Source organism: Ictidomys tridecemlineatus, chromosome 2 (genome assembly GCF_052094955.1).
Source record: "Ictidomys tridecemlineatus isolate mIctTri1 chromosome 2, mIctTri1.hap1, whole genome shotgun sequence".
NCBI lineage: Eukaryota > Metazoa > Chordata > Mammalia > Rodentia > Sciuridae > Ictidomys > Ictidomys tridecemlineatus.
Genome location: NC_135478.1, coordinates 207,414,770 through 207,435,807, shown reverse-complemented (window position 1 = coordinate 207,435,807; position 21,038 = coordinate 207,414,770). Strand labels below are relative to the sequence as shown.

The following is a 21,038-nucleotide window of genomic DNA, read 5'->3' as shown; positions in this document are numbered from 1 at the left end:
AGCTTCATCTCTATCCAAGTTAGTGCATATTGGTCTAGTTAATTATGTTTGGCTGTATAGGACTCCCAAGTATATGGGTACTCTATAGCTCATCTCGTGTTATGGGTACTCTATAGCTCATCTCGTGTTCATGAGGTTGAATTTGGTTCTAGGCTTTTATAACAATGCTGCTATGAATAACTATGGCCATCTGGAACTTTTCCCCCTGCTTTTTAATATTTAGGCATGACCATTTCTATCAGCTTATTATGATCTCTTCATAAAATACATACATCTTAAGTCTAGACTTTGAAACATCTTCATTTTCCTTAATGAAAAATTAACATTGAACCTGGCTTTTGTGTTGGGGCCGGTGGGGGGCATCTAAAGAATTTAAACACTCTTCATTATAGTAGATAAAACTGTTTCAGTACAGAGAGTACAAAAGAATATAAAAACAGAAATTGAAGCAGGATTAGTACTTGGAGTAGCTAGAGCAATCAAGGTTTTGTATTCTTTTCCCACAATTGCTAATTCAAGTAAAGTTTCTAAGATTTTTGGAGATAATGTCCATGGCAGCTCACTTGCAGCACTTGCGGTGCTGCCTCTCTGCATCTTTAAGACTCTTCCCCTTTCCACATGCCCCCTGTGTCCATACCTTATACACATTGCATTTATTTCTTCCTGGCTCTTGTACTTCTTTAGTGACCTTTTGGAGAATGGTGTATTGTTTCATTTTTGTACCCTAAAAAAGCACAACTGCTGTCATGTAGGTGTTGCTGCTATGTTTCGAATGAGGGATGGGTGAGGGAAGGTGGGGTTGGGGCACAGCAATAGCAAAAACTGCCGCAGTAAGGAACTTGAATTTACTGCAAGTTTGGAATGGAATAAGAGAGTCCTAAATAAGGAAATAAAAGTGGAAAAAATGACAATATGACAGCTTTGACAGTAGATCTCTGCTTTAGAGTATTGTCATTTGCATATACAAATATTGCTTAAATCATTGATTCTAAGTTAAAAAATAATTTCTCCTTGCAATTTAAACAGCAGTACATTAAAATCTGTACTTGTTTTTTAGGGGGAAAAAAATCCCTGACAGATACAGCCATCTTGAATTATTTAAAACTCCTTGCCTAGTTTCTTAGTTGCCTCAATTTTAATCAAGATTGGGTTTCCTTGAATGAGTAGACAAAATTAAAGGAAATATTTTGGTCACTTCTTGTGAAATCCTTTGTGGTTTGCAAGTGGTGTTCCTACAGCATTTCAACAGCTTCATTCATGGTCCGTACAAGGTGTAGCCTAATGATGACGGTAAATGAGCCTCAGAAGGAGAAGTTCAAGTTCAGAACCTAAAGTTTACAGCTTGAACAATAAAACTGTGTGTGTGTGGTGGGGGGTTGTCAGTGAAGTTTCTTAATGTTTATCATAACACTAGTTGTAAATCATTTAGTATTAAAAAAATCTTTGGGCAAGTACCTTCATAGCTTAGGAAGCACTTGCTTTTAAGATTATTTTGTATAAAGCTTCATTACTCCCCAAAAGTTGTTTGTTTGTTACTAGAACTCTCATATATTTTAGTTAATTGGAGCCAACAGAATATAGTCTTATCAATAGCCAATGATCTAAGGTTGAGAGTATTGGTTTATGAGTATTATCACCTTTTTCCTTATCATATTGAAGTTGTTTCTGACATACTTTAAAACTCATTGTTCTCTGGATACTTTTTGCTGCTAATTAACATCTCTTTTTACAGGATTCATGAATAAAATTTTCCATCCCAACATTGATGAAGCGTAAGTAACTATTTAAAAATGTTTACATTTTAGTAGCAACTGCTTTTGATTAGAGTTCCTTTTTCTCTCCTGGTCATGAAATAATCTGTATTTATCATCTAGGATTTTATGGGGGAGGTGGACTATGAGTGTCATTTAAACTGTACAGTCCTAGGGATATGCTCTTCTAAACCACTGAGTTCTGGTTCGCTGTACATTGTTAATTTTTTCCATTGTCATGCCTACATCCTTCACTTCCCTTGATATCCAGCTAACATTTGCAATATTTCACATCTTAGTTCTCATCATATAGACACAGCACAGAGATCTGTTTTTGGCATACAGATTTGCCATTTTTAGCCCATAAATGTATTTCTTAGTTCTTGAGAGAAAAGCAACCATGAATGACTAGTTTCGTTTCAGTTGTGAATCTTCATTTTCATTTTACTTGTGGTGTTAATGATATGTTAAAGTGGTCCCAGTGCAGCCTTTGTGTCCCTCTCCAGTGCTATTTAGAAAGCATGACCATTTGGACTGCAGTTTTTACTTTTCACAGTATCCCATTTTGCCCTCATAAAGCTTACCTGTGAGATTTCTCTGAACTTTGTGTGAGTAGGTTTGGTACATATATTGTGTCCCTTTGTGCTTTAATATTTCAGCATATCAGTCATCCTAACAACAAAATGTAGTAATCAAAGTAGTTTCCAGATTCAGGAACTTAATGTAATACTCTAGTTTATTGCTATATTGTAGTAATGTACTTTTTAGCATTTTTTTCCCCTTTTAGTAAAAGATTTAGTCCAGAACCACATATTACATTTATTTGTCATATTTCTTTAAAATTACTTTCATTTAGAATATAGATAATTTATTTTATAAGTTCTCCCTCAATTTGGATTTGTCCGTTTCTGTATTAGTTTCAGGGTATGCACACGCTTAACCACACAGGGAAAATTTGTGTTTATCAGGGTATCACAGCTCTATCTGCCCCTTGTTTCCAATGTTAATTCCGACCACCTGGCTCAGGTGTTTATTGGTTTCTTATAATTATTTTTCCTTTTCAGTCTGTAAGGAGACACCTATGACCTTGTAAATATTTTGCTCCTCATTATACTTTCCCCATTTTTTAAATTTAAGGATCTATTAAAAGTGTTTTCATGATAAATAAAATTAGTTGCCAGATACATGCAACTAACTTTCTAATTTTTTTAAAAAATACCATTCTTTCCATCTGTTTCAGGTCAGGAACTGTGTGTCTAGATGTAATTAATCAAACTTGGACAGCTCTTTATGGTGAGTTTGGCCATGGAAAACCTTTTGGAGGTGTTGAGACACTGCCTAAGAAAATGTTGTTGGTTTTTCTTCTCTGGTTTAAGATGCTTTGTTGGGACGGGAAGGGATTTTGAAGGACTGGATAATAAAGTGTGTTGAGTGGGAAAAAAAAAAAAAAGCTTCAGTTTAGCAGTGCAAGTTTAAAATATTTTTGAGATACTGAACTTAAGTCATATGTATATAGGCACAAGTACATGTGGAAATTTTTAAATATGTGTATTATATTCAGAAGCACATTGCATATACCTGTTTATATGTAATATGATTTAGTTTTAGGAAACCTCTTAGGAATGTCCCTTTGAAATGAAATGAATGGTGTAGTAAGTGGTTTTCAGGAATCATTTCTTTCAAAGGCCACAAGCTCTTTATGAAGCAAAAAATAATTTAGCCTTTCTTCAGGGCTGAAATTGATAACTTATCTCTTGCAGTGAATGAACAAATGAATGGCCCATCTCTGCAAAATACTAAACTGAAAATCACAGAGATAGAAGTATCAAGCCTTTTTTCCTTGAGATTGTGACCAGGTTGGGGAGCTGAAAATATTTTTTAAGTATATTTGAAGTTAGAGATAAAAGCAAATCTGTTTGTTCTACTCATATGTCCACATTCTCAGGCTAGACATTCCTTGCTCTGGTGGTTCCACCCCATGAAACTCCTCTCATTCTCCTGTTGGCAGTCATCCTGGATACCCTCACATTTTACGGTTCTTTCTGGCCTACTTTTACTTTGTACTCTGTATTTGTTGATTTTACCTTCATTTATTGTGCTGCTAGCTTGTTTCCTACCTTAAAAGTTGTCAGGTGCATGTCTTGTCTTAAAAGTCCTGGGACTCTTCACACAGTCCATTATGGTTTGCAAGAGTGAGTGAGTGAGCAAGACAGCTTCCTTTAGTTGAAGAGTCAGGAGACATTTTAATGGTCTAAGGTGGGTAAGGCATCTGGGTCCTCTCAAATATCTTTGTGCTTGTTAGTGAATGAGAATCACAGAGGAGGGTTGGTCACCAGCGCACAGTTAACACCCCTCCCCCCATTCTCTATTCAGGAATTATTTCCTCTATTTGCAGTTCTCTTCCCTGATCTTTGTGTGGTTTGTACCTTCTTTTCTCACCTCAAGCATCACTTCCTCAGAGAAGTCTCCTTTCCTAACCACTCCATGATATGGTACCTTACTTTAAATAAGTTTTAAAAACTCATTTATTGTTTCTCCTGTCCTGTTGAGTTAAATATTCCACAAGAGTAAGGACTTTGTCTTGCTTCTTGTCTGCACACACACATTCACATACCTAAAACCATGCCTGGTGTACAGGACAGGTTCAACTATTTGTTAAATGAATGAATTAACCATGCCCAAGTACTGTTTTAACATGCGAGTTTTAGGGAGATGATGGCTTAAGGAGATGAAGCAACAAGAGAGAACATATACTCTGAAGTTGATTAAACAGATTCTTTTTTAAGACTTTTTTTGTGGGGGGTTGTTAAAAAAAAAAAAGTCTCATGGCAGGCTGCCTGGAATATCTGATGTAATGATGTAGTTTTCCTCAAACTGCATTCACATTTTAGAAATGTATACACATCAAGATACTGCAAGCTGGTTTCAATTACAGTGGTTTTAGTTTAATCAAAACCTTTTTTCTAGAAAAGGTTTGCTGATTCTCAAACACCTCATGTCTCAGAACAATTTTTTTACTAACTGTTTTATTGTAATTAACAAACACAACTCACCCACTGAAAATGTGTAATTCAGTAGTTAGTATATTCAGTTATGAACAACCATCACCAGACAATTCAACATTTTCTTTAAAAGAAACTCGTGGGGAATGGTGACACACACCTGTAATCCCAGTTCTTGGGAGACTAAGGCAGGCAGATTACATGTTTGAGACCAGCCTTGGCAATTTAGTGAGACTGTCTCAAAATCAAAAGGGCTGAGGATGAAGCTCAGTGATAAAGTGCCCCTGGTATTGCATAGGGAATGAGGGAAAGTCATGTCTTTCGTTATTCCCACCCCCAACATCCCCCCCATCTCTAGGTAACCACTAATCTACTTTTTATTTCTATAGATTTATCTGTCCTGGACATTACTTATCAATGGAATTATATAATATATGTTCTTTTGTGACTTATTCTTTTCATTTGGCATAATGTTTTCAAGGCCCATCCCTGACATAGCATGTATCATAATTTCCTTTTTATGGCCAAATAATATTCTATTGTTACCACATTTTGTTTATGTGCTTATCAGATGATGGGCATTTAGATTATTTCCACTTTGGGCTATTATGAATAATCCCTTGGTTAATATTTGTGCACAAATCTCAACATGGACATAGGTTTTTATTTCTCTTGGGTATGTACCTAGGAGTGAGTTTGATAGATGATATGGTAACTCTGTATTTTCCCATTTTAAGAAAATGACAGTCTGTTTTCCAAAGTTGCTGTATCATCTTCACATTTCTATCAGCTATGTGAGTGTCAGAACATATTTTAAAGCAGAAGCCAACATGACTAAGGCTTTATCACATTTATAAAATGATAAATACTTATATTTGCTTGCAAAGCATTTAATAAGCAACAGGAGTTAAACCACAGGTCAGGTATGGTGGCTATACCTGTAATCCTAGCAACTCGGGAGGCACGAGGATTGCAAGTTTGAGGCTAGTCTCATCAACTTAGCAAGACCTTTCAGAGTTTGATCAAAAATATACTCAGCATGGGAAAACTGTTCTGATATTTTGCTCGATACCAACAGTTTCTCAAGAAAATTCAGCATTTCTTCCATGAGACATTTTAGAAGCAGGCTAGTATAATATATATAGAAGTACTGGTATAAGCTAAGTTCCATGGTGCAGGCCTGAAATCTCAGCTGAGGTAGGAGGATTGTAAATTTGAGGCTAACTTGGGCAACTTTAGTGACTCAAAATAAAACGTAAAAATGGGGGACAATGTAGTTTAGAGGTGGGCCCTGGTCTCAATCTCAATAACACACAGTACTGGTGAAAAGAGTTGGTTCAAATGACCTTGAAAGGTGTTTTTTGTTTGTTTGTTTGAAGACTTTCCTGATCTTGATTAGAATTGAGTTTGTATTACAAACTGCTAAACCCTCTGGCATTGGGGTTAGAACACAATTGGCGAGTTCTGAATCACTCATTTTCTACATTGATTTTTGAGAGAATCGTAGTTCAAACGACCAAAAAAAAAAAAAAAAAAAAACCTATAATAACAGGAGAAAGTTGGCATGTTAGCATAATTTTTCAACTGAAAAGCAAAAGGCTTAGTATGGCACCTGAAACTTGTTTCAACACCTACCCCTACTATATAATATGGTGAGTAGCTGGGAGTTGATTGTGAAATTTCCTGCAGTTCACTTTGCTCCAGGCATGTACTGTGCAATGGGTTTACATATGTGTAGTATAAATTTTAGATTTATACTTACCGTAGCCTGATTTTAAAAAGTGTTCATCTTTATGGTAAATTTAATCCTCTCTGTCTCCCCAAAGAAAATTGACTTCTGGAAGCCCATCTGACACATTGCCTGTTTGCATCCTGTTTTCTCTTTGCCAAGTGAATGTGCAGCTAGTTCATTCAGAAGTTCAAAATTGGCATAGTCATAGTTTAATTACCCAGTAATTTTTAATTTTATTTAACTTTGCAAGAGAACTGATTATAGTGGGTAATACAGTTAGTTCTATAAAGGTGCTTGTCATCGGTTTGAAGTTATCTATCGCTACTCTTGTGACTTTAAAAGGAAAGTAGCAGGTGACAAAATTCATTTATTTTGGCTTCTTGCATGATAGCATCTTTTCTTACCATCCTTTCTGTTCTTGCAGACAGCTGTGATAAAAGCAAGAGAAAACTTAAAATGCAGCCAAGGGAATCTTGATTTCAGTTTCAAAAACAAATGTAATTTTTAAGAACTGATGGAAAGAGTGTTAAGCAATGGGTTGCTTTTTAAACCCCCCCCCCCTTTTTGTCATTTTCTGGTTTTCTCCAAAACATGTTTTATCCTTAGCTGTGTTCCTGGGGCTGCAGCACCATCACTGCAGTGCAGTGTGATCTTTGCACTTAACGTTTCTCTCTCCAGCCTTTATTGTGATCATCCCCATTTGACTGGTAAATTACTTATATTGTGGATTCTATAAATAAAGTGGAAAGACTATTTTCTTATAAAATTCTTAAGTTTAGGCTTGCTAGCCAGTAAACACTACACTCCCTGTGTCTTTGCTGAGGAGAAAAATTAACATGTAGGATATTACTTCCATTAGTAATCTAGGACATTAGTAATAGACAAATGAAGTTGACTACCACAGAAGGAATGTGTCAGGAACTTGGAGATTAAGCAAGAGAAGCAAAGTAATTTTTACCAGGTGGTTAGGAAAAACTTAAAACAGATTTAGTAGTCATCCTACTCACCTTTTCAGTCAAGTAGCCTGTACATCTTCCAATAATTCAAATTTTGGCTCAAGGTAATTATTTTTTTAAATTACTGGTTTATATTGCATTTAGTATATGTTGTTTCCAGACACTATAGTGTCATCACACTGATAAAGAAATCTTTGTGCTCATGGATGATTGATTGGCCAAGAGCTACTCTTTTGAACAGATTCCAGAACTCTAGTATTCAGTATTTTTGATCCATGCATGTTGGAATCACAGACATCATCCTGCCTTTGAAGTGGCTGGATGTCAATTCTTAGTGTTGTAGATAGAGGCCAGGTAGAGCTGTTATTTTCAGTACTTAGAACTAATGTCACCTATCGTAAATAAAGAAGAAATATGAATATGCTAAGTTTTGGATTTGTTGACTTCAGCAGTACAAGTTAGCTCTTTAACCATCCTCCTTTATTTGCTTGGAAATCTTCAGAGGTGGTATAAATATGTGGTTCAGGAATTCAGTTAGTTATTCCAGGAAAATGGAGTTTGTGTGTTGAACACTTAGTGGAAATTCAGTAGAAATACCAAATTCAGCCTGGTGTGATGGTGCACACCTTTAATCCCAGTGACTTGGGAGGCTGAAGCAGGAGGATATCAAGTTCAGGGCGAGCCTGGGTAATTTAGTGATACTGTGTCTAAAATAAAAAGAACCAGGGCTATAGCTCAGCAGTGGAGTGCCCCTAAGTCCCTAGTACCATTCAAATAAAACAAAAACAAAAAGGAAGGAAAACATACCACATTTGGTAGTGATCAGCATTATAATCATGGAGTAGTCCAGGCTTTGTGGATCATGGAACATGATGGTTCTGAAAGATAGCCACAGCTGTGTTCTGCTTTCTTTGGTGCTGTAGTTCTCGGATCTCAAGTTTCATTCTTGATTATATAGACAAGTAACCTTGATTTATTTTCTCTTACTTTGCTTGTGATTACAATGTGTGGGTAAAGTCTCCCCCGTGCATGAACATTTGGTTTATGATTGCATGACATTATCTCTTGTTACTCTTTTTTGGCATTAACAACTATATTATTGCCTAGCAATTAAAGCTTTAATAAGGAGTTTTAGTGTAACTGCAAGAATACCTAGCTAGCTAATTACACATTAACTGCTCTTATTTCAGAAAGGTTAATAACAAATCCTATTAATGTATTTTAGCTTGCAGTCTCTTAAGGTAAGCAAGGTCACATAAGGTTTGAACTAGAATGACCTCTTAGAAATACCTCAGTAAGATGAGAAATGTTTTGAGATTGACAAGGCAATGAACAGTGGTTTCGATGAACAAGATCTGTTTTCTTCATTCTGATCTATGTAAGAATGTTCGTTTTCTTCTGTAGACTATGCAATTTAAATATATTGGGTGAGGATGTTACTGTTAGGCAATGAATGGGAAATGATTTTGTAACTGGGTTTGGAATTCTTTAAAATCACCCATGTTACATAACCACACACCTCATGTTGGTGACCTGGTATTTCAGAGGACATAGCTGCTCTTGTCTAGGTTTTAGTATACTGCATCTTTGTTATGTGTGGCCCTTTCCCACACATAACAGAACTACCTGTTTCTAATCTTAGAATACTTAAAAGCCAAAATGCTACCACAAAGTGACGTTAAATATATTGCATATATGGCAAAAAATTCATTTTGAAAAGTTTTTAATGAATTCTTTTTTTTTAAAGAATTTTTTTCACAATGCCTTTATTTGTTTTACATGTGATGCTGAGGATCGAACCCAGTGCCTCACACATGCTAGGCAAGTGCTGTATCACTGAGCCCCAGCCCCAGACCGGAACTAATTCTTAATCCCTGCTAATAGCAGAAGAGTTGTGAGGAGGGAGGTGTTACGATTTATTTTGGGTTTTGCCTGCATTGAGACCTTTAAAGAGAAAGATCCATGAACTAGCATGGATTACGGGTTCATACCTTTTGTATATTTTATCCACACGTAAGACCCTCTCAGTTCAGTAGTTATGTATATTTTTAAATTTTTTTAAAGTTGGTGGTGGACATTTATTTATTTATTTGTGACGCTGAGAATTAAACTCAGTACCTCACCAGGCAAGTGCTCTACCACTGAGCTACAGCCCCCCAACCCCATATTATGTACATTCTTTAATTTGCCTTTTAGCAAATTGGTGGTGGTATGCATCATTGTATTTGTTGCTTGTTAGCATTTAGCAAACTGAATCTGATGTGATGAATTGTGGCCAATAGGGCCTGTTCTGTGGCACCACAGGAAATTTTTATGGGTAGGCTGTTCCAGCTTGCATCTTGTGTGCCCTTGGAACAGTAGAGATGTGGGCTCTTGATCATTGAATTTGGGTTCAAAATAATCATTTTAGAGAATCTTACTCTAAATCTTAAAACTTTTTCTCTTTTGAAGTCAGCCTACCTGAGGGTATTCCTGATTAGCTTTTTGAAGTTTCAAAACGTCAAGGGCCATCTGCTTACCAAGATATTTTTTCCCCTATACATAACAAATGCTTAGATGTGGACAATGCAGGAGTCTCTGGTTGATGAGGTACATAGGTTTTGTACTTTTTTTTTTTTTGGTTATTGAACCCAGGGACCTCAGGTACATCTCCACCAGCCCTTTCTTTCTTTCTTTTTTTTTTTTTTTTTTTTAGTACTAGAGATTTAACTCAGGGGCACTTAACTACTAAGGCACATCCACACCCCTTTTAATATTTTACGTAGAAATAGGGTCTTGTTGAGTTGCTTAGGGCCTCGCTATGTTGCTGAGGCTAACTTTGAACTTGCAATCCTCTTGCCTCAGCCTCCTGAGCCACTGGGATTATATGCGTGTGCTACTGCGCCTGGCTCCTTTCTATTTTTTTTTTTTTCCTTTCTATTTTTTGATGCAGTGTCTCACGAAGTTAGAGGCTGGCCTCCAACTTGATTCTCTTGCCTTAGCTTCCTTAGTCACTGGGATTATAAGAATTTTAGGTTTTTTTCAATGTTTATGGATGAAAGTAAGAAAGTAAAAACTCAAATATATTATTATTGCAACTTCTTAGGAACTGGAAAAAGAGCAAAAGATGAAGATGTGTTAATTAACCCAAAATTATTACATATTCTGGAAATCTTACTAATTCCAAACTTTCCCTTTCCTTTGTTAGGGGGAAGAAAAGGTAGGCTAAGCCAGCACTAGACCCCGGAGCTACATCCCCAGCCCTCAATCTTACCACTGAAAATTTAGCTACCTGGTTTTTATACATACAGTAGATACCCTCCTCCCCACCCCCTGCCAATAAAAACTTGTCTAAAGAAAGAAATGACATTTTTATGGTTGGCTTTGTTCTTACCATTTATCAGTTTATGACTTGCTCGACGATTGATGATGAAGAATTCAACAGTTTCTTATAAGATGAGCAAAAGTCAGCCTAGGGGATTTGGCAGCTGATTTTCCCTAGTATTGAGGATATGAATAACATGATTGAAACTCCCAGGTGACCACAGCTTATTTAGCCATTAGTTCAACTCTACTGGCTAGACCCAGGGGGAAAAGTTCTGTGTAAATCACAGAGGGAATCATGAGTTCTAGACCATGAGAATTGACCTGTTGTGATTTTTGTGCATCTTTTCCCTTTCTGTGAACAGGATTTTTTATTTTCTTCCCCTCCTTTCAACCCTTCTCTTCACTAAATTACAGAACAGACTTCCCTTGGTTTTCCTCTTGGGCAGCAAGAAGTCTTCCACCAGAGGGAAGAGGGATAGAGAATTCTATGTTTGTTTGATAGCATGCTTCTGAAGTAAGAAGAGTTTTGGACCAGAGCAACTTGCCCTTAGTGAGAAATTACCTGATTGGTTGTTTTTCAGTTTTTGTTTTAGTATTTTTTTTTTTAAGAGAGAGAGAGAGAGAGAGGGAGAGAGAGAGAATTTTTTAATATTTATTTTTTAGTTCTCGGCGGACACACAACATCTTTGTTGGTACGTGGTGCTGAGGATCGAACCCGGGTCGCAGGCATGCCAGGCGAGCACGCTACCGCTTGAGCCACATCCCCAGCCCCTTGTTTTAGTATTTTTTAGTTGGACAAAATACCTTTATTTATTTTTATGTGGTGCTAAGGATTGAACCCAGCACCTTGCACTTGCTAGGCAAGCACTCTAATGCTGAGCCACAACCCCAGCCCCTACCTGACTGATTTAAGGAAAGTTTTTTTTCCTGATTACAAAAGGAACAGTATGGAGCCCTGAAGGCTATCTAGAAGATGGCTGCCTTGACCCAGGGCTGGAATATGGATGGGGCTTGACTAGACAGGCTGGGAAGAAGAGGAACTAGAGATGTTTTGTTGGAGCTCGTGGCAAGTCAGGAAACTGAGTGTTGTATAAGAAGAAAGCCTGACTACATTTCCTCTGAAGATTTGGCACCCAGGGGTGAGGGTGTTGCTGTAAACCTGCACTTTTTATTAAGAGGAGGGAATGGGTTTCAGAAGTATATGACTTGATTATTCCTCTCCCCAAAAATAAGTAAAATAAAAATTTAAGAATAGACTTCCCAGAGTGAGAGAGTACAAAACTAATTTTTAAAAATACCTCAGAATTCACACTGCTGTACAGGAACTGCTATCTTTTCAAATAAGTTGCTTTTTTGTTTGTAAAAAGGAGCAGCACATGGGCATCCAGAACAGGGAGTAGAAGTAGAAAGAGGAGTGAGTTAGGTGGCTTTTGAGAAAGTAGGAATGGCTTTGATTTTTCTTGACACCTGGTTGTGACTATATTATACGATAGTGGTATTATCTGAGTCACAGCTTTTTTTTTTTTTTTTTAAAGTATTAAATCTGAAAACAGGCACGGTGGCACAGGCCTATAATCCCAGCAGCTCAGGAGGCTGAGGCAGGAGGATCACAAGTTCAAAGTTAGTCTCAACTTGGTGAGGCCCTAAGCAACTTAATGAGACCGTGTCTCAAAACAAAAAGGACTGTGGACGTGGCTCAGGGGTTAAGTATCCCTAGGTTCAATCCCTGGTACCTTAAAAATATATATATATATATATATATATATATATATATATATATATATATATATAAAAAATTATTATATATAACAAGGGAAGATCCTGCAAATAAAAGTCCCCAAGATGACCGCCTGCTTGCTAAGTGGGGCCAGCTTTCCTGGTGGGCAGACCGTGTCCTGCTTTAACATCCATAGGAATATAACCTCAAGAAAGTAGCATACTCTACCAAATTTTCCATTTTGATGTTCAAAGGAAATAGAGGACGAAGAAATAACTTAAGGTCACTGGTTCATAAATAGCCAAGAATAAGACATGGATGTGTTATTTGTTCCTCCTGTGTTTTTCACTTTAGACGATAGGCCATCTTATTGTGAATCACCTCGGGTAGGGTGGCTTTAAGAATTAGTATGATTTTGTTTTTCTATGTGACTCATTTTAATTAACATTTAATCCTTAAGGGTTACAGTAGCTGAAATTTCTACTCTTAAGAGATGTTACATTTGTATTAATATTTTAGTGTAGCTCCTTAGTGTAGTTTGTGGCAGATGTTATAATCATTTTTAGCAATGTGTAATACTTCCTGGTAAGGAACAGCAGTGTTATACTTCTCTTTTTGCAGAAGTTGAGATGCAGAGAGGAAGAGACCTGCCCAAGGTCAAAGAGTAAGTCAGGAAAGGCCCAAGATTAGACTATAGGTTTTCATTCATTGTTCACCACTGAGAAACCAACCTGCATTTTGCTGGAAACTCCATCCTAATGGAATCTGCTTGCTCTCCATAGTGTGTTATGCAGTGTGTGTCCTACCATTCTCTAAATCAGCCTTTTAATGCTGCTTTAATGGATCCACCTTTTCCTGTCTGTGGTTTGGCATACCTCCACCTGAAGAGGGTGGTGATGATTGCAGTATGCAGAAAGAGAGAAGAGGTCAGGAAAGACTGCTCAGCCATAGCCTCTTCAGCTTAGCTGACAAACCTGTGTTTTCTTAAGCCAAAGAACCTGCAAACAAATAGCCACACCTTTCCAGTTTAGTCTTAGGGATAGGGTCTGCATAGACTAGTGACCCTGGCTGCTCATTTGTGCTCAGATATTTGTATCATGTGCTTGCAAGGCCAGCCAGTCCTAGTTGGAAGCCCTGGGGTAGGTATGAAGAGCTTTGTGGGTGACTTTGATAAACTCATAGCTAAGATCTAGACACCTAGGGATCACTGCTGTGGATTGAGTGAGGTAAATGATGCTGCTTTTGATGAGAAATCATGATTTGAATGTTTAAAAAAACAATATGAATATATAGTTTTTATTCCTTAACTGGGGTAAGAATATTACATGAATGCTATAGAACCACACTTCAATACCTGCTGATTTAGTCTAGGGCTCATCATAAACTGTGCTTCTCAGGGATCTTGGGACAGTTTGTACAAAATAGGGAAGCCAGAAATGGAGCCAGCTGACTATAATCACTAGATTGGGTATACTGAGCTTTATCTCAAGCTCTTTTTTTATTTTTTATTTTGGGACAGGGTGTCATAAGCTGGGGATGTAGCTACAGGAGTAGAGCAATTGCCTAGCATGTACACATCCCTGGGTTCAATCTCTAGGACCCCACACAAGAGAAAGAGACAGGGTCTTGCCGAGGCTGGCCTAGAATTTGCCATCAGTCTACCAATTTGCTGGCATTTTAGGTGTGTCCACTGTGCCATTGCAGCATCTTTATCTTGAATGCAGATTATCTGCACATCTAAGAGATGTTCCTTTTTGGGAAAACTGTGGCTTCTTAGCACCCTTATTAGCCACTTTGAGGAATGCCACACTGCTTTAAAGTGGTCAGGACCAGAACATCTTAAGATGGCCTGCAGAAGCTATCATCTTCACCCAGAGCCAAGGTATGGACTTTCCTTTTCTGCTCTTCGTTGTAGATGTAACTCAGTGCAGCTGTAAAAATGGATCAAAAGTGTGTTAACACAGGAAGCAAGGACCAATAATTAAGGGCTCTTTTACTTGTTTGGAACAAACACGTAGGCAAAGCCACTTATTGGTAGCTTGTGAAAACTTAAAGGTAGTAGGAAAGGGTATAAAATCTCTTTCTGTGATACAGGAAACCTCTGGTTATATAGTATATTGCTTGCAGCATTTCTATAGCCCTGAAGCACTTCTCGGTATTACTTACAGAGAACAGAACCTGTACTTTGTTTTGTAAGGATTTCTGTTTGGTAGGTGTAGTCAGCAGCTAATCCTTCTGAGTGACAGAAGCCTCTAGCTCTGACACTAGTGTGGGTCACTTCCTCTTAAAAACAAGCATATTGCTTCTTAGAAAGGACTATAGAAATGCCCAAACATGGTCGTCTTAGAGCTTGTCCTGCTGGACTAGCGCTTGTAGAAAGGGGTGGATTCGTCTCTAAGCCGTGGGCTTTGGCTCCCCTGCCCGAGAAGTTGTACAGTTTTGCTGCAGAGATATGGGGAGCTTGTGCTATCATGAAAATTGAACATTCCCCCTCTCCTTTTTTTTTAATCCATTAACAGAGGTAGCATAGTGGATATGCCCAGGTTTGAAATCCAACCTTTTTTGGCAAATTACTTAACCTCTGTGTACCTGGGTTTCTTTATATGTAAAATGGAGAGTTTGTGAATCTTTTTAGTTTGCTTGCTCTTTGGCATTTTCTGTCATTACCTTAAAAACTCACCCACCAACCCAAGGATTAAGAGAGGGAAAACAAAGGCTGAGCACAGTGGTACAGGCCTATAATCTCAGAGGCTGAGACTGGAGGATTTAAAGGTCAAAGCCAGCCCTTAGTGAGACCCTAAGCAATTTAGCAAGACCTTTCTCAAAATATTTTTTTAAAAGGGCTGGGGATGTGGCTCAGTTGTTATGTGCCTTTGGGTTTAATCCTGGTATTAAAAAAAAAAAAAAAAAAAAAGTTGTTTGGTTTCTGTATCTAGCTGTTAAGGAGCTATGTACATCATTCTCAGACTGGTGCCTCCCAATCCTAGCCATTAGTGGTCATTTAAATTCAAATTAGATTTAAATAAAATGAAAAATTTATTCCCATAGTCATTCTAGCCATGTGACTGGTTACTGTTTTGGACAGTGCAGGTAGAGAAAATTTTCATCACTGCAGAAAGTCCTGTTGAATAATGCAGCTCCAGAGTATTCTAACTGCTCAGTTTCTTAACCTTACAGTGGTAAGGAAGAGCCACCTCTTAAGTTGAGAGTTTTCTAAAGCAGAGTCTGGCAAACAATCTACCCATTTTTGTATATAAAGTTTTACTGGCATACAACCACACCCATTTGTTTAGCTGTTATCTTTGGCTGCTTTTGTGCTACAGTAGCAGAGCTGTTTGTTGAATACAGACTAAGTGGGCCCACAAAGCCTAAGGTATTTACTGATGTTTTGCAAAAAGCTTTGCACACCTCTTCTCAATAGCCAGTTTCTTCAGTCTCAACACTGTAGTTCTGGTCCAGAAAATTGTTTGTTGTGGGGGGGGCTATCCTGTGCATTGTGGGATGCTACAACAGGATCCCTGGACTCTACCCACTAGATGCCAGTTGCAGCCTCTAGTTATAATACCAAAAATGTCTCCCATCATTGCCAGATTCCCCTGGGGAGCAAACCCTGAGGTTAAAAAAACCACGAATCTCGGGCTGGGGATGTGGCTCAAGCAGTAGCGCGGTATGCGTGCGGCCCAGGTTCGATCCTCAGCACCACATACAAACAAAGATGTTGTGTCCGCCAAATACTAAAAAATAAATATTAAAAAAATTCTCTCTCTCACTCTCTCTTTAAAAAAAAAAAAGAAAGAAATGCCTTGTTTTTTAAAAAAAAAAAAAACCACGAATCTCAAGTGATATGACTTGGCAGCGCATTCACATGTAACACTACATAGAAGGTTCATTGTAAAAATAAAAATCATTAGAGATGGGCACAATTGCGCATACCTGTAATCCCAGGGGCTTGAGATGCTGAGGCAGGAGGATCACAAGTTTGAGGCCAGTCCCAGCAATTTAGTGAGGCCCTAAACAACTTAGTGAGAACCTTCTCTTAAAAAGAGCTGGAAATGTAGCTCTGATATAAAATGCCCCTGGGTTCAATCCTTAGTAACAACAACAGCAGCAACAACAACAACAAAAAAAAGTGAGAGTTAATATATCAAGTCCTGTACAATTTTGTTCAGTTCTTATAAGATCTGGTACTTGAATACTTTTTAGAGGACTTTAAAAGTTGTAAAGATGGCTATTTTAAGAAACTATTCATTTTGTAAGAATATAGGGTACCTTAGAGTATTGGCACAAGTTTTAATAATATGTGCAGTATTTCTAAGTTTTCATTTTGGAAAATAGAGTAACTTGGAATTGGAAAATTGGGGCTGGGGATATGGCTCAGTGAATAGTGCTTGCTGAGGCCCTGAGTTCCATCCCAGTACCATAAAATTAAATACATTATTATTATATATTATTTATATTTTAAGGAGAATGCCTTTCAAAGCAAATATCAGGTATATCTGAATCTGGGTCTTCAAGTTAAGTGAAATTGGGCATGGTGGCATATCCCAATGATTCAGAAGGCTGAGGCAAGAGGATCTCAAGGACAAAGTCAGCCTGGGCAACTTAATGAGACCCTGCCTCAAAATCTAAAACTATAAGGGCTGGGGAGAAAGGGCTCAGTGGCAGAGCACTTGCCTGCCATGCATGAAACCTTGGGCTTGATTCCTACCACCCACTGCAAAAAAAACTAATTCAAATTTAAAAGTTCAGTTGTCATTGAAATGCATATGTAATATAGGTCACATATAGTGGTGCACACTTTTATGGAAAGTCATCCTCGTGTAGTTTAAAAAAACTAAGGGGCTGGGGTTGTGGCTCAATGGTACATGTGAGGCACAGATTCAATCCTCAGCACCACATAAAAATAAACAAAAATAATAGCAGATGAAGTAAAAAAACACAAACAAAAAAACAACTTTTTTTTTTTTAAATCTAAGAAGTTAAGCAGGTTTTACAAAATGCTGAATTCTGGTTTAGGTGAACTTGCATGTTCCTGTTCCCATGCATGAAGTGCTTGTTTGTTTGTCTGTTTCAGATCTTACCAATATATTTGAATCCTTCCTGCCCCAGTTGTTGGCCTATCCTAACCCCATAGATCCTCTCAATGGTGATGCTGCAGCCATGTACCTCCACCGACCAGAAGAATACAAGCAGAAAATTAAAGGTAAGAAGGTACATAGTTTAAACTGGAGTCAAAAGAATTTAAGTCACTTAAAAGTCTTAAGTTGCTTAGTTCCTCAATTTTTCTCAGACCTAAAAAAAGAGACAGTTGTAGTACTTGCCAACCTCCAGTTTATCATGTAGAGTGCCAATTGGCTTGCCCTTAGTATTTAGAATCCTTTTCTCTCCCATATTAAGACAGCTTGTATACTAATGGGGCTGAAATTTTATTGAAAGGAAAATATGTGAAAGAAAGCTATAGTTCCAGTGGTCTTACTCATTATGATTGACTTTTCCTTTTCACCCCTGTGTGTTTGAGAACTTTCACATTTGAAAAGTCTGGATACATAAAACTCAATTAAAAAGAAGAAAAATTCAATTGGTGAAAGTGTACCTGCTCTTAACAAATGGCAGGCACTGGTATCCTCCCAGTTTTAATACAACTTGCTCATCTGCAGAGGATCCATGTGTCAGCTTTCTCAAAATGTGTGGGTCTTTGAGATATATTTGTAAGAGACTGCAGTAGTTTTTATTAGAGCTTGAAGATATAGTTCTTATTTGTAGTCCTTAAGTCTTAACTGTGTCAGGCATAAAACAAACAGGAGCATTGTGCGTATTTATTGAACAGTTATTTTCCTTCTGTTTGTTTCCTCATTTTCTGGAGTCTCTGTAGGGTATTGTTTGGAGCTTTTCTTTAGATAAAGCATAGATTTATTTCTGCTTTACTTAGATCTCAAATTAATATTTAATTTATGTAGCACAGTATCTGCATATCCAAGTGAACAGGTATTCCAAAAAGAGGCAGTCATTTCAACCAGATAAAGTTCTATTATGAGAACATACTAAACTTTGACATAGGAATCACTTAACAGCATCTGCAAACCACAGATATCTCAGTGCAGAGTATATTTCTATAGCTCTCATATTCATTATGCCTCAGCAGTTTAACATTAGCCTTATTTTTGTGCATATCTTCTCTGGTCCCAGTTACAAAAGGAATCCATTGTTAATTGGTGATCATTTTATCTTCCTGGTGACCTGAGGACTCAAGGCCATCAGACCTGAGTGCATCCCTGCCTCCTGCTGTGCCTTTATTATCTAGCCCTCCCACCTTTTCTTTGTCCTCACAGGAATAAGAGGTGTCCCACTTTATTTCTGAAACTCACTCCTCTCCCCAGCCTGTGTTTTGTTCTCCCAGCTATCCCCTTCCTCTTCTATCCAGGCTGTCAGAGCTGCCCTGTTTCAGAAGCCTTTATCTGCTCATGTGGGGTCCTCTAGGAATCTTACTATCTATTTCATCTTCAAACTTCCTGCTTCCTTGCCTTAAACTCTATAGTTGTTTCCCCTCTTCTCCTGAATCTGTGACCTCAATTCTTCTGATCCTGAGGACCCATCTCAAGTTCCATTTTCTTCTACATCTCTGCAGCTTTGATCTTTCACTCTTTACCTTTCTGAAAATTTCTCATTTCACTTGCCAAGTGTGACTATTCTCATATGTATTGGTCTTTAGACCCCTCTGTACCCCTTTGGGGAGCTATCCACTTCTCTCAGTATCAGGTACTCCTCCAGGTCAATGCTTTCCAAATGTGTGTGTCTCAGCCTGACCCTCTCCCAGGCTGCCTGACAGGCATAGCTGTTGTGTGGCAGTCACCACAAAAGGAGCACATTTACATCACTTCGAGCCCTTTCCTGTCCTGGAAACTTGTCAATGCCATTTTAGAGTGTACATTTGAAATGAAACCTGAAAACAGGTTTAAATATTGAACAGCCTGAAGAACTGGGCACCCTTGGAGCTGTGTAAAGATGTCACTTTCTGCTCAAAAACCTTTGCTGAGTGGCATGAAGTGTGCCATTCCAGGTTTTCTGCTACTGAGGTAATCGACATCTTTGCCTTTACTTCTCTAAATGTGTTACTATGTGACAATCAAGTTGGAGAAGTTTCAGGCACCCAGATATATTCTTTTCTTTCGTTAATGGATAATTTCATTGTCATGGATAGTTTCAAATCTATGGAGAAAAACAATTACCATAAACACACCACTGACCTGTAGCAAAACCTCACTATTCTGCCTTATGTACTTCAGATTTCTTTCAAGAAAGAAGACTCAAACAGTTCTCTTTTGTTGCTGTGCTCTCACTCCCAGCCACTTACTTTTCCAAGTCTTTCTCCTAGAATGGCCTGTCCTATGCTGCAGCTAGCAGAACTTGGGATCAGTGTGGTTGTGACCTCCCTCCCAGGACCCTCCGCTGATTTCTTCCCAAGCTGCTTCCCTGCTGGTGCTTGAGCAGCCTCCCAAGTGCCAGGATTATAGGCCAGCTCTGTCCCTTGACTATACTAAAGAAAGCTGATAGATCAAATTACAATGTCAGTGTGACCAATTTCTGTGAAGGAAGAAGCAGAATAGCCAGGCACAAATAAAATTTTTAAGGCTTTAATATTTCTCTCACTCCAAAAAGTAAATTCTTACCTAGATTAGGGCTAGTTAAACTTCATGATCTTGGTATCAAGTTTTGTTAATGAACTTAAAGGGCTTAAAGTTTCAAGTCTGCAAACTTTGTAAAGAAAATATGAAAAATATTCTTAGCTATAGCCCTGTGGTTTCCTAGAAGTTGGCAGTCCATGAAGCCATCTGCCTATCTCCATCCCTGCAACAACATAGTAGAAAAGACAAAACTACAAGGACATGTGATTTTGTGTGTCCCCTGCTTAACATTTTTGTGTGGGTGGGTGGGTGTGGTAGTGGGAATTCAGGTTGCTCTACCATGGAGCTATACCAAACCACTCCCACCCCCACCACCCCCACTTTTTTTCTGAGACAAGGCCTTGCTAAGTCAGTGAGGTTGGCCTCAAACATGTAATTCTCCTGCCTCAATGACCCGACTTGCTGAGATTACAGCAGTACACCACTGTGCCTGAACAGCTTGCAATTTTTTTTATCAGGGGGTAGGGGTTACTAGGGATTGAACTCTGAGGTACTTTACCACTGAGCCATTTGCAGCTCAATTTTTTTATTTTTTATTTTAAAACAGGGTCTCACTAAATTGATTAGGGCCTTACCAAGTTTCTGGGGCTGGCCTTGAACCTTAGGATCCTCCTGCCTCAGCCTCCCAAGTTGCTGGGATTGCAGGCGCGTGCCACTGGCACCAGCTTGCATTCTTGATGTGATTTGTACTGTCTGCCTGTCTCTTCATATTGTGTGTGATTTACTTGAAAACAGTGTGCAGTTTTAGGAACATGTTCATTGTTTATTCAGCAGTTCTTAAATTCTTTTTCAGCCAGTAGACTGAGACTAGGCACTAGCAGCATAAATCTTCAGGTGAATAATGCATGGTAAAATCACGCAGAGGCTCCTGTGCCTCCAAATAGCAGCTCAT

The 21,038-nt window shown here is 38.2% G+C and overlaps 1 protein-coding gene across 2 annotated transcripts in view; it reads left to right on the top strand.

Annotated features, from left to right (window-relative positions):
* The window catches only part of Ube2h (ubiquitin conjugating enzyme E2 H), a 106,588-nt gene that overhangs the window by 80,826 nt on the left and 4,724 nt on the right, over positions 1-21,038 (top strand). Inside the window, exons 4-6 of one of the 2 annotated variants that reach the window (XM_005331109.5) lie at positions 1,733-1,772; positions 2,992-3,044; positions 17,539-17,667. In XM_005331109.5, the coding sequence (XP_005331166.1) occupies positions 1,733-1,772; positions 2,992-3,044; positions 17,539-17,667 (222 nt within the window). The remainder of the gene's footprint in view (positions 1-1,732; positions 1,773-2,991; positions 3,045-17,538; positions 17,668-21,038) is intronic. The other variant, XM_021730377.3, reaches the window with a different exon arrangement.